This window comes from Nicotiana sylvestris, chromosome 3 (genome assembly GCF_000393655.2).
Source record: "Nicotiana sylvestris chromosome 3, ASM39365v2, whole genome shotgun sequence".
Taxonomy (NCBI): Eukaryota; Viridiplantae; Streptophyta; class Magnoliopsida; order Solanales; family Solanaceae; genus Nicotiana; species Nicotiana sylvestris.
In genome coordinates, this window is record NC_091059.1 from 25,048,471 (window position 1) to 25,064,606 (window position 16,136).

Genomic DNA, 16,136 nt, shown 5'->3' on the forward strand with positions numbered 1-16,136 from the left:
TTTATGGAAAATGAGCTTGTCATGCCCTTTTTTGTCTTTTGATTGTACAATTTAGCATTTTCATATGCTATAAGTCTGAACTGTTCTGACTCATCAAGCTGCAACAGACGATTCCACCTGCTTTGGGTAAGTTTAGATTCAAAAATTTTATAACCCAATATGTTTTATGTTCTAATTACAAAGGTAAATGACAAGATTTTTCAAAAACTGTTCTATAAGGAGATGTGCCTATAAGAGTTTAAAAGCAGTTCTGTATGCCCATAAAGCACCATCCAACTCCAAAGACTAATCTTTTCAAGAAGAGCCAAGAGTTTTTTCTAAAATTCTTTTTAACTCTCTGTTGAATATTTCTACTTGTCCGCTTGTTTGAGCATGATATGGAGTTCCTGCTTTATGAGTAACTCCATATCTTGACAATAAACTAGCAAATTATCTATTTATAAAATGAGTTCCTTGATCATTTATGATAACTTGTGGAGTACTAAATCTAGAAAAGATATTTTTTCTTGAGAAAATCACAAACAACACGAGCTTTATTTTTTCTAGTTGCAACTAAAATATATTCGCAACCATTTGAAGGAGAAAAAGGATCCATGAAGTCAATGCACCAAATATCAAATATTTCACACACAAGGATAAAGTTAAGAGGCATCTCATCCCTTTTTGAAATATTACCGGTTCTCTGACATTTATCACAAGCAATAACAAAATTTCTTGCATCTTCGAACAAAGTTGGCCAGAAAAAACCAACTTCAAGTACTTTAGTTGTCGTCCTTCTTCCTCCATAGTATCCACCTACAGCTCCATCATGGCAATGACTTAAAATTTTATTATTTCTGGCTCAGGTACACATAATGATTATGTCATATGTATAAAATTTAAACAAATAAGGATCTTTCCAATAATAATATCTTGCCTCTTTTTTAAGCTTTTTTCTATGTTTGTAAGAAAAATCTTTTGGAATCCACCCTCCCGCTAAATAATTGTCAATATTAGCAAACCAAGGAGGTCTATACAATCGCATAACTGAAAAGATATGCTCATTAGGAAATTCCTCTTGGATATCTAGTAGTTCGGTAGGAGGATTCTCTAAACGTGACAAATGATCAGCTACCTGATTTTCTAAACCTTTTTTATATTTTATTTTGAGATGAAATTCTTGCAAAAGGAGTATCCATCTTAGCAATCTAGGTCTAGCGTCTTTCTTTGTTAATAGATACTTTAAGGCTACATGTTCGGTGAACACTGTAACCTTCGTTCCTATCAAATAAGAACGAAATTTGTCAAACGCAAGTACTACTGCCAATATATCCTTCTCGGTTGTTGCATAATTCATTTGAGCTTCATTGAGGGTTTTGCTGGCATAGCATATGGGTCTAAAGATCTTACTTTTCTTTTGTCCCAATATTGCTCATGCTGATGTATCACTTGCATCACACATTATTTCAAATGGCTGGCTCCAATCAGGAGAAACAACAATTAGAGCATTAGTCAATTATTCTTTGAGAAACTCAAATGCATTTCTGCAATCATTTGAAAATTCAAACTTCACATCTTTCATCAGTAGGTTAGTTAGAGGTTTTGAAATTTTTGAAAAGTCTTTTATAAACCTTCTATAAAAACCTGCATGCCCTAAGAAACTTCTAGTGCCTTTAATAGTGGTAGGAGGAGGTAATACTGCTATAAGATCAATTTTAGCCTTATCAACTTCTATTTCTTTGGTAGTAGTTTTATATCCTAAAACAATTCCCTCTGTCACCATAAAATGACATTTTTCCAATTGAGAACCAGATTTGTCTCTTCACATCTTTTAAGCACCAAAGTTAAATGATAAAGACAATCTTCAAATGTCTTACCAAAGAGTGTGAAATCATCCATGAAAATTTCAAGAAACTTTTCAGTCATATATGAGAAAATTGCTGATATACAATGTTGAAATGGAGCAGGAGCGTTACATAGTCCAAATGGAATTCTTCTGTAAGCATACGTACCATGGGGGCATGTGAATGTATTTTTCTCCTGATATTCTGGAGCAATTGGTATCTGATTATACCAAAGAATATCCATCAAGAAAATAATAAAAATCATGGCTTGCAATTCTTTCAAGCATTTGGTCAATAAAAGGCAAAGGAAAATGATCTTTCCTTGTGGCGTCATTAAGTCGTATGTAATCAATACAGACTCTCCATTATGTGTCTGTTCTAGTAGGTATGAGTTCATTGTTTTTATTTTTCACTAGTGTCATACCTTCTTTCTTTGGTACTACATGTACAGGACTTACCCAAGGGCTGTCAGATATCGGATAGATAATACCTGCTGCTAAAACTTTTACCACTTCTTTCTTAACAACTTCATGTATTGCTGGATTAAGTCTCCTTTGGGGTTGAACTATTGGTTTGTAATTTTCTTCCATAAGGATCTGATGCATGCAAATAGCTGGGTTGATTCCTTTAACGTCAGCTATAGTCCACTCTAAGGCTCTCTTGTGTTTTCTTAGGACTCCAATCAGTTTACTTTCCTATTCTATAGTCAAAGAAGACAAAGTAATTACTGAAAATAATTTAGGTTTAAGAAAAATATATTTTAAATGATAAGGAAGATTTTTGAGTTCAATTTTGGATTGAGCTCCTTCTTCTGAGATGTTTTCATTTTTTTATTCTTTCTCAAGTATTCCGGCTTCTTCTCTAATAATGGGATTATCATCATTTGTGGTACCTGACCTGGCCAAACATACCTCTAATGAATCAGTAAGAAACTGATTATCTTTGTATTCATCTACAAGGTCATTTAATAAGTCAATTTGAAAGAAAGATGATGATGACTCACTTCCAAGAAATTTCATCATTTTCTGCATGTCTGTCACGACCCCAAAATCGACCCGGTAGTGATGGCGCCTATCATGAAATGTCACGACCCAAATCCTGGTCGTGATGGCGCCCAGCACACTACTAGGCAAGCCCGACCATTATTCAACAATTAACCCAATTTATCAAAAATAGCGGAAAGAAATATCAATTAAGCAAGATTAAAGTACTGAAGAATTTAACAAAATACACAATATAATCTCACTAGGACCCGGTGTCACGAATTTGAGCCTCTAGAATACAGAATATCATCCTAATACATGGTATATCCAAAGTCTGATAATGCGGAAATAAAGAGATAGGATAGGAGGGAGAAGATCAATGGCTGCGAACGCCGTGCAGCTACCTCGATACTCCCAGAAGCTGGATCTGCTGATCAACTAGACTGCCTTGGATCTGCACACAAGGTGCAGGGAGTAAAGTGAGTACTCTGACCCAGTGAGTAATAAAAGTAACTACAGTCCGAAGATAAGAAAATCCAGTAAATACACAAAGTAAGCTAAAATCCAAATATACAGCAACATATGGAACTGAGCAGCTAAACAACAGTATAAATAGAAATCCATGAATGCAATGCAATGCATATGATGGTACATTCCAGTACCCACTGCGGCGTGCAGCCCGAGCCATCCATATTTATTTATCGTTGACGGCGCTCACTGGGGGTGTGTACAGACTCCAGAGGGGCTCCTACAGCCCAAGCGCAATATATTGGTCAGTCATTGTTACCTGACCGGTCAGCCATTATTACCTGACCAATTTATATCATACAGTTCCATTGTTGCCACTGTTCAAGTATATCATCCAGTATTATTGTTACCACTATTTCAAGTATATCACACAGTGTCATTGTTACCACTGTTTCAAGTATATCACACAGTGTCATTGTTACCACTATTTCAAGTATATCACACAGTGTCATTGTTACCACTGTTTCAAGTCACTTTATAATCAGTCCAGAAAATAATATAATAAGCCCCTTGGGCATTTACAAAACAGAAGTTCCCAGCCCGGAATACATTTAAAAATATCATTTAAGTTTTCAACACTTAGAATTATGGCTGAGTTTGCAAAACAACATTTAAAACCTTGGACTGAAATTAAATGATATGCAAATCATGCTAAGCAGTAATATCAATCCTCGAAGGATTTTACAAATCGGCACAAGGCCCCAAACATGGCATCAAGCCCCGTAATATCAATGAAGTATGTGTATCAATCACCAGTATAGTATAAACATCACACGGGATGGACCAAGTCACAATCCCCAATAGTATCCGACCCCGCACTCGCCATGGAGTGCGTGTCACGCCTCAATATAGCGTTATGATGTGAAAGTCCGGGGTTTCAAACCCTCAGAACAGCATTTACATCTATTACTCACCTCTAACCGGCCGTAGACTAGTCTGCAATGCCCTTTCCTCTTGAATCGACCTCTTCGCGCGTTGAATCTAGTCAAAACCACAACGAATACGTCACAATAGGCTAAGGGAATATAACCCAATCGAAAAGACTCGAAAAATGTCGAAAATCCCGAAATTAGCAAAACCCGAGCCCCGGGCCCACTTCTCGAAAAATTACAAAAGTCACATCACCGGATTCCTCGTCTGGCCACGAGTCCGTACATATAAAATTTACCAAAATCGGAGTTTATTTGACCGCTCGAATCACCAAATCTTATTTTCAAATCCCTAGGCCTAAATCCTCAATTTTTCTACAATTTTCATGCTCAAATCCATACATAATTGATGTACTTAACTCAAAATAGGTGGGGATAACTTACCTTCACATTGATGATGAAAATTCCCTCTTGAAGCTCCCCAAAAATCGTCCATGCTTTGAAGAAATGAAGAAAAGTGAGCTAAATCCGTGTATAAAAGAATTTGCCTGTGCTTCGTCGAGTTGTACCTTGCACTTGTGTTATACAAGTTGTACATCCTATTAAAATTGTTCCTTGTCGGACACCTTCTATTTAAACACCCATAATGTCTTGTATAAATATCCAAATGACAAACGGTTTGAAGATTTAGAAACTAGACTCAAAGATCTTTAATTTGATAGGTTGTACACCACATAAATCTTTATATATCCCGAGATATGAGCTTCTAAATTGCATCGTAAATTCTGCCGAAATTGCTCCAGCAGCCCTTTTCGATCCATCGTAACTTTCTGAGATGATATCCAAATCGCAAATGGATTAACCTTCCGAAAACTATAATGTTATGGGCTACAACTTTTGTGTTTTGCACTCTTTCTGATTTCTTATAGATTACAAGATATGAGCTTCCAAATTGGACTACTCGCAGCAGAATTTCTGCAATTTTCTGCAATTTTTCCCAAGTCCGAAATCACTCCGAGACACCTCCGAAACACTCCCGAGCTCTCGGGGCTCCAAACCAAATATGAACACTGACTCTAAAACATCACACAAACTTTCTCGAGCGATCAAATCGCCAAAATAACATCAAAATCAATGATTTGAGCCTTAAATCCAAGAATTCTTTCAAATTTCATAAACTTTCAAATTTTCCAATGTAAGGCCGAAACCCGTCAAACAACGTTCGTTTGTAACCAATCTTTACAGGAAGCGCTTAACCAACATATATGACCTATACCGGGTGTCGGAACCAAAATACGAGCCCGATACCATTACTTTCTGATCAAATTTCATTTTTATTTTCCTTAAACATTTTCAGAAAACAATTTCACGAAAAAATTCATTTCTCGGGCCTGGGACCTCGGAATTCGATTCCGGAAACACGTTCAACTCCCATATTTTTCTATGGACCTTTCAAGACCAAAAAATCACGGGTCCGGGTCCGTTTACCAAAAATGTTGACCAAAGTCAACTTTAACAATATTAAATATCAAAATTCTTCAATTTTTTCACATAATTCATATATTTCAACACAAAAATATTCCGGACACACTCCTAAGTCCCAAATAACCTAAAAGAAACTATCCAAACAATAAAATTCGCATTTCGAATCCGATATCAAAATTTCCACTTCCGGCCAAATTTTCTCAAAAACTTTCAATTTTCCCTCTTTAGCCGAACGGCTCCAAAATAACCTACGGACCTCCGAATTCACTTCCGATCGCGTTCCCAAATCCAGAATCACCATACGGAGCTACTCCCAGTCTCGAAATCCCAAACGGACATCAATAACACTGAAATGCATTTTAAACCAAACTGATGCAATTTCTTCTAAAATGCTATCTTCCATAATAGGCGCCAAAACACTCCCGTGTTATCCAAAACCCGATCCGGGCATACGCCCAAGTCCGAAATCATCATACGAACCTGCTGGAACCTTCGGATCCCAATTTCGAGGTCGTTTACTCAAAATTCCAATCCTAGTTCATTTCTTCAATTTTAAGCTTTCAAAATGAGAATTTCCATTTAGATTTGACTCCAAACTTCCTGAATTTTAATTCTGACCATACACACAAGTCAATATACCTGAGATGAAGCCGCTCATGGCCTCAAACTGCTGAATGACGTGCCGGAGCTCAAAACGACCGGTCGGGTCGTTACAATCTCCCCCACTTAAACATATGTTCGTCCTCGAACGTGCTGAGAACTACACTGAAGTAGTCTGAAATCACTTGTTTAACACATCATGCACCTTCCCATGCTACCACTACTCCGTTGAGCACATTAGCTCGATAATTCTGTAGATATACTTATTTATTCAAGCAAATAAGCCATTAGGCCCAATTCCAACATCCTGAATTTCCCTGCCAAGCCTGTTTCCATCATACGACCACCATATCAATCTCCACACGCTGTACCCAAACATGACTGCATAACTTTGCTGAATTCACACTTTGCATCACTTTACTCATAGAACCACAATAACATTCTTTAAACATAATAGTCGAAATTCCACGAATCTGATGCTCCCATTGCATCTCATGATCTACACAGGTCTTGCTCTAGTTTATTTTATTATTATTATTATTATTTTACACCGATATGACTAAAGAGATGTGCCGAAATTCACAACCAACTGCTGAATCAACAATTCATTGGATCTACACTCCTGACAAGTTCCATTACCTTGTCCCAAACCAAAGAATGATCTTTGCTCTATAATATACTTCATATAATCAGTTTGCACTGACCCCAAATCTAGTAACCTCGTCTCACCAAGTACGAACTGATCAGGCAATAAGCCACCTCAGACATAATCAAAAATCCCACAAGACGCCACAATGTGCCAGTATGCTATCAATTCGAACGCGATACAAAATGAAGGTGAACTCTAGAAGGAACTACTCAACTCGCACACTAACATAGACTTCCTCAGAAAACAGGGAAACAGAACACACAAAAGCAAATATGGGCACTGAACTGAACATCGCATTGTTGCGGCGTGCAACCCGATCCAAACAACATACCCATGGCGGTGTGCCACCCGATCCACATATAAAACTCACATAAGGAGATATACGTCGAGCTGAATAGCTCATCACATCAAAATACCGAATATCGGTCATAAACACACTAAGGTGCATAATATCATTCCCAAGGAAACATATAGCGCTATAGGCTACAAACTCAAGCACAACTGAGGTGCGATACATGATCTAAGTCTCATCCTGCTCATATAACATCACCGCTGAGCGGAACCTCAACACATAAGGAATTTACCAAGCCGTCTCACAACTCATACGGTGCAATATATCTTTACATGAATTAACTGACCACGAAATAAGACTGCGACTATCCTTCCATAAAGAGCGCATTGCTGAAATAAACACAACTGGCCTGACGTAAGGCTCACTTCCACATTTAAATCTATCCACCGACCTCAAGTCGATCCTGATCGTGCCAAGCTAGGCCAATAATCTTTCACAGGTCCATAACCTAATAAACAGAGTGCCCTCCGGGCATAAATTCTTAAATGGATGATATTACCAAAATCCTCATACTTGGTTTAAATTTCTAATTAATCAAGTGTTAAATTTCTAATTAATCAAGTGACTACATGTCACACTTATACAATATTCCTGTGGGACAAGCTCCACCATCTTCCGAAATAATTAACGGGTCTGCACATCCAAACTACCAGCTGCACTAATGCTGAAAAGCGATCAAGAATCCCTAACCAGGATGCAAAGCCTTTCTCACAGAACACAGACCTCAGGTGATACTGACGTCAATACCCATCTTACTCGAAACAGTGAAACTCATATACTGCTCATCCGAGATCGTGACATTACAGTCATTGACCAAACTGCAACCTTGGTCCTTACTTCAAATTCCATACCACTCACTGCACCTCACGTGCTAATATACGATAGACGTGATTTCCATCACAACTCTTGAACCGCGGATAGGCTAATACTTCATCACATAAGACCTTCCATTTAACTCACTTCAGGAGAACTATAGCAACATACAGGCGAATTCTCATAACCGTCGAATATGCCAATCTCTAAGTAGTGGTCCAAGCCGCCATAACCCTTTCTGGGATCCGCCTACTCATAACAGGCCCTAACAGAATAATGATTCAGAATAACATCAATCACTACAGCCGACAAGCCTCACACGCACCGCCACAAATCACATGCATAACTCGATCACGCTGAACGAACCGATCACTGACACCAATATGCCAACTCAACTATGGCTAATCAATCTACTTCCTTCCAGTTTATCCTTGATTGCCTTAGAAATAATAATATCTCCCTTCAACACCTAATTTATTCCAACGCACTCACCCCGAGTGACCTTAAATCATGATACCATGCTGTCTCAAAAACCATGACCATTTCATGTCTCTCAATGCTACACTGCAAGTCAAAACATCATAGAACATTCTTTGTCTTTCTTCATAAGCTGCTTCAAAAGCTTGACTCTTAACTGTACTTATAGACTCAGAATCATCGGGCACCACACTTTGCCTCTTGAATTCACTAGGACCACTATTGAGAGCCACCCAGCTCTGACTTGGCCCCGAATGCAACCAACTCTACTGAATTTTATAACATATGAATACCATCTCGATAAAGCACCCAACGGAATCACTTCCCTCGAAGCCTGCACCTATACGAGGCATAAATCATGAATCTTCCCTCAAGTCTAAATATGAGCCAATAAGGCTAACCATAGCATGCATCCAACAATTCATTTACTCAAATTACCACTCATGGTCCTTTTCCGTAGCTGCAATAACCCACCAATACGCCAATAACCAGAATTCACGCAGGTAATAAACCGTGCAATCAGCTAATCAACAGCAAGCTCCCCAACTTGGCTCGAAGCCATAGATCACAACACATATACTCTATTGTTGTCGTAATATCATGGTGAGATTAAACTCACTCCATCATAAGCTCTTGGAAACACAAATCATCTGGAATTTTAACTCTTCTGCAATTCTTGCATTTACTCACACAACAGTTAAGCCCACTCTCTAGGCGACCAATTTTTTTTTTTTTACTAAGTCCTAAATTTTTCAAAAATTTCGGCAGAGCCTCCTTTGTAATTGGTCCTATCCACCTGCCAGAGAATCACCAAAACCATCCTAACAACACATCCACAACTTGACAAAGCATCACAATGCATATCAATTACATAAATCTAAATTGATACATGGACATGCGTTGCACCTATTTGAATCATAACACATAGAAAATACCCTTCAACCCTCCATTATTGGGCTATTCAACCAAGTAGGAACATATTCTTTCTTTAATATTTTCGACCTTCAAGGTGGTCTCCTTGACTCAACGATTTCGTCATAATACATTTACGGAAGCGATCTCAGCTCCCAGACTTATCTAACTAGGAGACACGAAAAAATATTCTTCACGCGCCCATAACTCAGGCTACTCAACAGATCACAATAAGAAACGAATCACTTAACAGTTCATCTACTATCCAGTAGGCTTCTTCACCACTACCAAGTTGTACAAATACACCTCGCAACACTAACATACTCATCACGTGGATATCCAACCGCCATTCCGGCTAACAAGGACAATAGTGAACATATGAGTTCAAAACACTTGCTCACCAAATCAGCACCTCGGTGCTCAAGCCATTGGCAAAGATTTGGCCTCAAGTCCTCTAGACTGGTCTAACTTCAAACTCACAGAGATTACAACTCGCCCCTCGATTGGGGAATCAAAGCCATCGAGACACATCTGATACTGAGAGCCCGTTGGTGCATACGATCACGCGGAAGGAATTTCAAAAGTTTCTTTTCAAGCTGAATCAAGGACGCACGATAAGAATTCAAGAATGTGAAGTTTTCCTAAAGGTTCGGCAGCCTCTCGAGGATAAGTACAGACGTCTCCGTACCGATCCGCGAGACTCTACTAAACCAGCTCATGACTCGCGAGACCAAGTAACCTAGGCTCTAATACCAACTTGTCACGACCCAAATCCCGGTCGTGATGGCGCCCAGCACACTACTAGGCAAGCCCGACCATTATTCAACACTTAACCCAATTTATCAAAAATAGCGGAAAGAAATATCAATTAAGCAAGATTAAAGTACTGAAGAATTTAACAAAATACACAATATAATCTCACTAGGACCCGGTGTCACGAATTTGAGCCTCTAGAATACAGAATATCATCCTAATACATGGTATATCCAAAGTCTGATAATGCGGAAATAAAGAGATAGGATAGGAGGGAGAAGATCAATGGCTGCGAACGCCGTGCAGCTACCTCGATACTCCCAGAAGCTGGATCTGCTGATCAACTGGATCTACTGAGCCTGAGACTGCCTTGGATCTGCACACAAGGTGCAGGGAGTAAAGTGAGTACTCCGACCCAGTGAGTAATAAAAGTAACTACAGTCCGAAGGTAAGAAAATCCAGTAAATATACAAAGTAAGCTAAAATCCAAATATACAGCAACATATGGAACTGAGCAGCTAAACACCAGTATAAATACAAATACATGAATGCAATGCAATGCATATGATGGTACATTCCAGTACCCACTGCGGCGTGCAGCCCGAGCCATCCATATTTATTTATCGTCGACGGCGCTCACTGGGGGTGTGTACAGACTCCGGAGGGGCTCCTACAGCCCAAGCGCAATATCTTGGTCAGTCATTGTTACCTGACCGGTCAGCCATTGTTACCTGACCAATTTATATCATACAGTGCCATTGTTACCACTGTTCAAGTATATCATCCAGTGTCATTGTTACCACTATTTCAAGTATATCACACAGTGTCATTGTTACCACTGTTTCAAGTATATCACACAGTGTCATTGTTACCACTGTTTCAAGTCACTTTATAATCAGTCCAGAAAATAATATAATAAGCCCCTTGGGCATTTACAAAACAGAAGTTCCCAGCCCGGAATACATTTAAAAATATCATTTAAGTTTTCAACACTTAGAATTATGGCTGAGTTTGCAAAACAGCATTTAAAACCTTGGACTGAAATTAAATGATATGCAAATCATGCTAAGCAGTAATATCAATCCTCGAAGGATTTTACAAATCGGCACAAGGCCCCAAACATGGCATCAAGCCCCGTAATATCAATGAAGTATGTGTATCAATCACCAGTATAGTATAAACATCACACGGGATGGACCAAGTCACAATCCCCAATAGTATCCGACCCCACACTCGCCATGGAGTGCATGTCACGCCTCAATATAGCGTTACGATGTGAAAGTCCGGGGTTTCAAACCCTCAGAACAGCATTTACATCTATTACTCATCTCTAACCAGCCGTAGACTAGTCCGCAATGCCCTTTCCTCTTGAATCGACCTCTTCGCGCGTCGAATCTAGTCAAAACCACAACAAATACGTCACAATAGGCTAAGAGAATATAACCCAATCAAAAAGACTCGAAAAATATCGAAAATCCTGAAATTAGCAAAACCCGAGCCCCAGGCCCACTTCTCGAAAAATTACGAAAGTCACATCACCGGATTCCTCGTCTCGCCACGAGTCCGTACATATAAAATTTACCAAAATCGGAGTTCATTTGACCTCTCAAATCACCAAATCTTATTTTCAAATCCCTATGCCTAAATCCTCAATTTTTCTACAATTTTCATGCTCAAATCCATACATAATTGTTGTACTTAACTCAAAATAGGTGGGGATAACTTACCTTCACATTGATGATGAAAATCCCCTCTTGAAGCTCCCCAAAAATCGTCCATGCTTTGAAGAAATGAAGAAAAGTGAGCTAAATCCGTGTATAAAAGAATCTGTCTGTGCTTCGTCGAGTTGTACCTTGCACTTGTGTTATACAAGTTGTACATCCTATTAAAATTGTTCCTTGTCGGACACCTTATGTTTAAACACCCATATCGTCGTGTATAAATATCCAAATGACAAATAGTTTAAAGATATAGATACTAGACTCAAAGATCTTTAATTTGATATGTTATACACCACATAACTCTTTATATATCCCGAGATATGAGCTTCTAAAGTGCATCGTAAATTCTGCCAAAATTGCTCCAGCAGCCCTTTTCGATCCATCGTAACTTTCGGAGATGATATCCAAATCGCGAATGGTTTAACTTTCCGAAAACTAGAATATATGGGCTACAACCTTTGTGTTTTGCACTTTTTCTGATTTCTTATAGATTACAAGATATGAGCTTCCAAACTAGACTACTCGCAGCAGAATTTCTGCAATTTTCTGCAATTTTTCCTAAGTCCGAAATCACTCCGAGACACCTCTGAAACACTCCCGAGCCCTCGGGGCTCCAAACCAAATATGAACACTGACTCTAAAACATCACACAAACTTGCTCGAGCGATCAAATCGCCAAAATAACATCAAAATCAATGATTTGAGCCTTAAATCCAAGAATTCTTTCAAATTTCATAAACTTTCAAATTTTCCAATTTAAGGCCGAAACCCGTCAAACAACGTTCGTTTGTAACCAAACTTTACAGGAAGCACTTAACCAACATATATGACCTGTACCGGGTATCAAAACCAAAATACGAGCCCTATACCATTACTTTCTGATCAAATTTCATTTTCATTTTCCTTAAACATTTTCAGAAAACAATTTCACGAAAAAATTCATTTCTCGGGCCTGGGACCTCTGAATTCGATTCCGGAAACACGTTCAACTCCCATATTTTTTTATGGACCTTTCAAGACTGAAAAATCACGGGTCCGGGTCTGTTTACCAAAAATGTTGACCAAAGTCAACTTTAACAATATTAAATATCAAAATTCTTCAAAATTTTCACATAATTCATATATTTCAACACAAAAATATTCCGGACACACTCCTAAGTCCCAAATAACCTAACGAAGCTATCCAAACCATAAAATTCGCATTTCGAATCCGATATCAAAATTTCCACTTCCGGCCAAATTTTCTCAAAAACCTTCAATTTTCCCTCTTTAGCCGAACGGCTCCAAAATGACCTACGGACCTCCGAATTCACTTCCGATCGCGTTCCCAAATCCAGAATCACCATACGGAGCTACTCCCAGTCTCGAAATCCCAAACGGACATCAATAACACTGAAATGCATTTTAAACCAAACTGATGCAATTTCTTCTAAAATGCTATCTTCCACAATAGGCGCCAAAACGCTCCCGTGTTATCCAAAACCCGATCCGGGCATACGCCCAAGTCCGAAATCATCATACGAACCTGCTGGATCCTTCGGATCCCAATTCCGATGTCATTTACTCAAAATTCCAATCCTAGTTCATTTCTTCAATTTTAAGCTTTCAAAATGAGAATTTCCATTTAGATTTGACTCCAAACTTCCTGAATTTTAATTCTGACCATACACTCAAGTCAATATACCTGAGATGAAGCCGTTCATGGCCTCAAACTGCTGAATGACGTGCCGGAGCTCAAAACGACCGGTCGGGTCGTTACATGAAACTAGTTCAGCCAGCTCATTTCCAAAATAGTCCACATTTTATTTAAAACTTAAGTAAAACCATGTTTCCACTGAAATCCGATAAAACATATAAAGTAAAAATAAAAAACAAAGCGAAAAAATACAAGCCCGGCCTCGGGTGTCACTAAGTCATGAGCAAAATACTACAACTGTTCGAAATAAAATAAGACTAACATAGTCTGAGAATAGCCAACAAATACACTAAGAGGAAGATAAGGAAGAAAGGCAGGGTTGTGATCGCCAGGCAGCTACCTCGCTATCTGCAATGAAAGCTCATAACCGAAATGATCAGCGACCGCTACCGTAGCCTGAGATACCTGGATCTGCACACAAGGTGCAGAGGGTAACGTAAGTACACCAACTCAGTAAGTAACAAGTACAACCTTTGGACTTATAGGTAGTGACGAACTTAACCTCATCAAAGGTAATAGAAATAATGTACAGAAACGTAGGCATACTTTCAGTTTAATAAACAACTCGAACAGTAATACAAAGCAGGTATATACAGGGTAAGGAAGTGTAACTCAGCTACGTCTACATGCCAATGCACATGCTGTATAGAATGCACCATGCAGAGTGCCTCATGTGCCCACATTCTCAAATGCTCATCCACTTAGTACTGTATATGGCTTACATGGCCTAGGGAAGATCCATCCCGGAATATATACATCTCTAACATCAGTCACTCAGTACTAGGGAAGGCCATTCCAGCCTATGGAGAAGATCCATCTCCAGATAATAATAATGATAACAACCTCACAACCACTTGGTATTGTATATGGCTCACAAGGCCCAGGGAAGATCCAGCTCGGAATATATACACATCAAAGACCATCGGTCTCCAGTACCGAGGAACAGGCCAACCAGCTCATGGAGAAGATCCATATCCATACCAAGGGAGGATTCATCCCTGAATATAATCATCTGCGCTCACTAGGGGTGTGTTACAGAGTTTGGATGGCTCCTACAGCCCAAGCGCTATTACAAGACAACGAAGGCATATATTAATAAATTGTTACGGCGTGATGCCCGATCCCATAACTATCACTCATAATCAGGCTCTCGGCCTCACTCAGTCATCGCTCTCCAATCTTACACACACGGGCTTGCAATGTCATAAAACTAGCCCGAAACAATGATATGATGTGCCAAATAATAATAACTAAGACAAAGACATGATATGATATACATGAGCAAGACTGAGTACATAATATCAATGAATGTAATGAGATGGCAGTAAGAAATGACCACTCAGGTCTCAACAGTATCGGCATGAAGCCCTAATAGGATATCTAGCATGTTTTACAGCACATTTACTTAATCACATGATAGAAACACAGATATCAACAAGAAAGAGTTACTAAGCAGTGCCATGGAATGATCCAGGCCGCAATTCTCACAGTACACGCCCACACGCCCGTCATTTGGCATTTGCGTCACCTCCAAAGTAATCATAGAACACATAGAACCCTCAGAACCAAGTTTGGAAGCGTTACTTACTTCAAGACAAGCCAAACTCTAACCCGCGACGTCCTTTCCTCTTGATTTGGCCTCCAAATGCCCCGAATTTACCCAAATAAGTATATTATCATCAATATATGCTAAAGGAATGAAACCCATACGAAAATTATCAAATTAACTCATAAATCTCGAAATTGGCCAAACCCGACCCCCTAGGCCCACATCTCAGAATTCGTTAAAAATTACATCACAAGAAACCTCATCCTCCCACGAGTCTATACATGCCAAGAACATCAAAATCGGACCTCAAATGGCCCCTCAAATCCCCAGTTTAAACTCTCCAAAACTCAAGCCATAACCCCTTAAACTTCACCCCAAATTCCTACTAATTTCATGATTAAACAGTGGAAAAATCATCGCAAACACAAATAATAAAGTCCAAGTAACTTACCCAGCTGAAAATCCTTGATTCCTCTTGAAAACCACTGCCCAAAGCTCAAATACAGGCCAAAAATGGTGAAGAATGACCAAATATTCGCGAAGGGAGCCTTTTATACTTTCTGCTCAGCACTTTCCGCATCTGCGGACAATATCTCGCACCTCCGGGCTGCTTCTCTGCCCAAAAATCCGCGTCTGCGGAAGTCACTTAAACCTCCAAAACGGCACCTGCTGTGACAATATCGCACCTGCGGTCTCGTAGGTGCGCTCCCATTCCGCACCTGCGATCCAGCCTTAGGTTTCCAAATTCTGCTCCTGCGGTTTCCTTCCCGCATCTGCGCCTCGCACCTGCGGTCCCCAATCCACAAGTGTTGTTTTCACAGAACACATCAGCTTCTGTTGCATTTTTCCTAGTTTTAATTTTCCGTTACTCATCTGAAATCATCTTGAGGCCTCTAGGAGCTCCACAAAAAATACGAACAAGTCAC

The 16,136-nt window shown here is 39.4% G+C and overlaps 1 protein-coding gene across 1 annotated transcript; it reads right to left on the reverse strand.

Annotated features, from left to right (window-relative positions):
* Positions 1 to 487: 487 nt before the first annotated feature.
* On the reverse strand, positions 488 to 2,854 carry LOC138887154 (uncharacterized). The gene is made up of 6 exons (XM_070168870.1): positions 2,735 to 2,854; positions 2,282 to 2,518; positions 1,857 to 2,043; positions 1,624 to 1,752; positions 969 to 1,260; positions 488 to 836 (listed from the first exon to the last, which is right to left on the reverse strand). Exons 1-6 carry the CDS (start codon positions 2,852 to 2,854, stop codon positions 488 to 490), a joined length of 1,314 nt encoding a protein of 437 aa, XP_070024971.1.
* Positions 2,855 to 16,136: the final 13,282 nt, after the last annotated feature.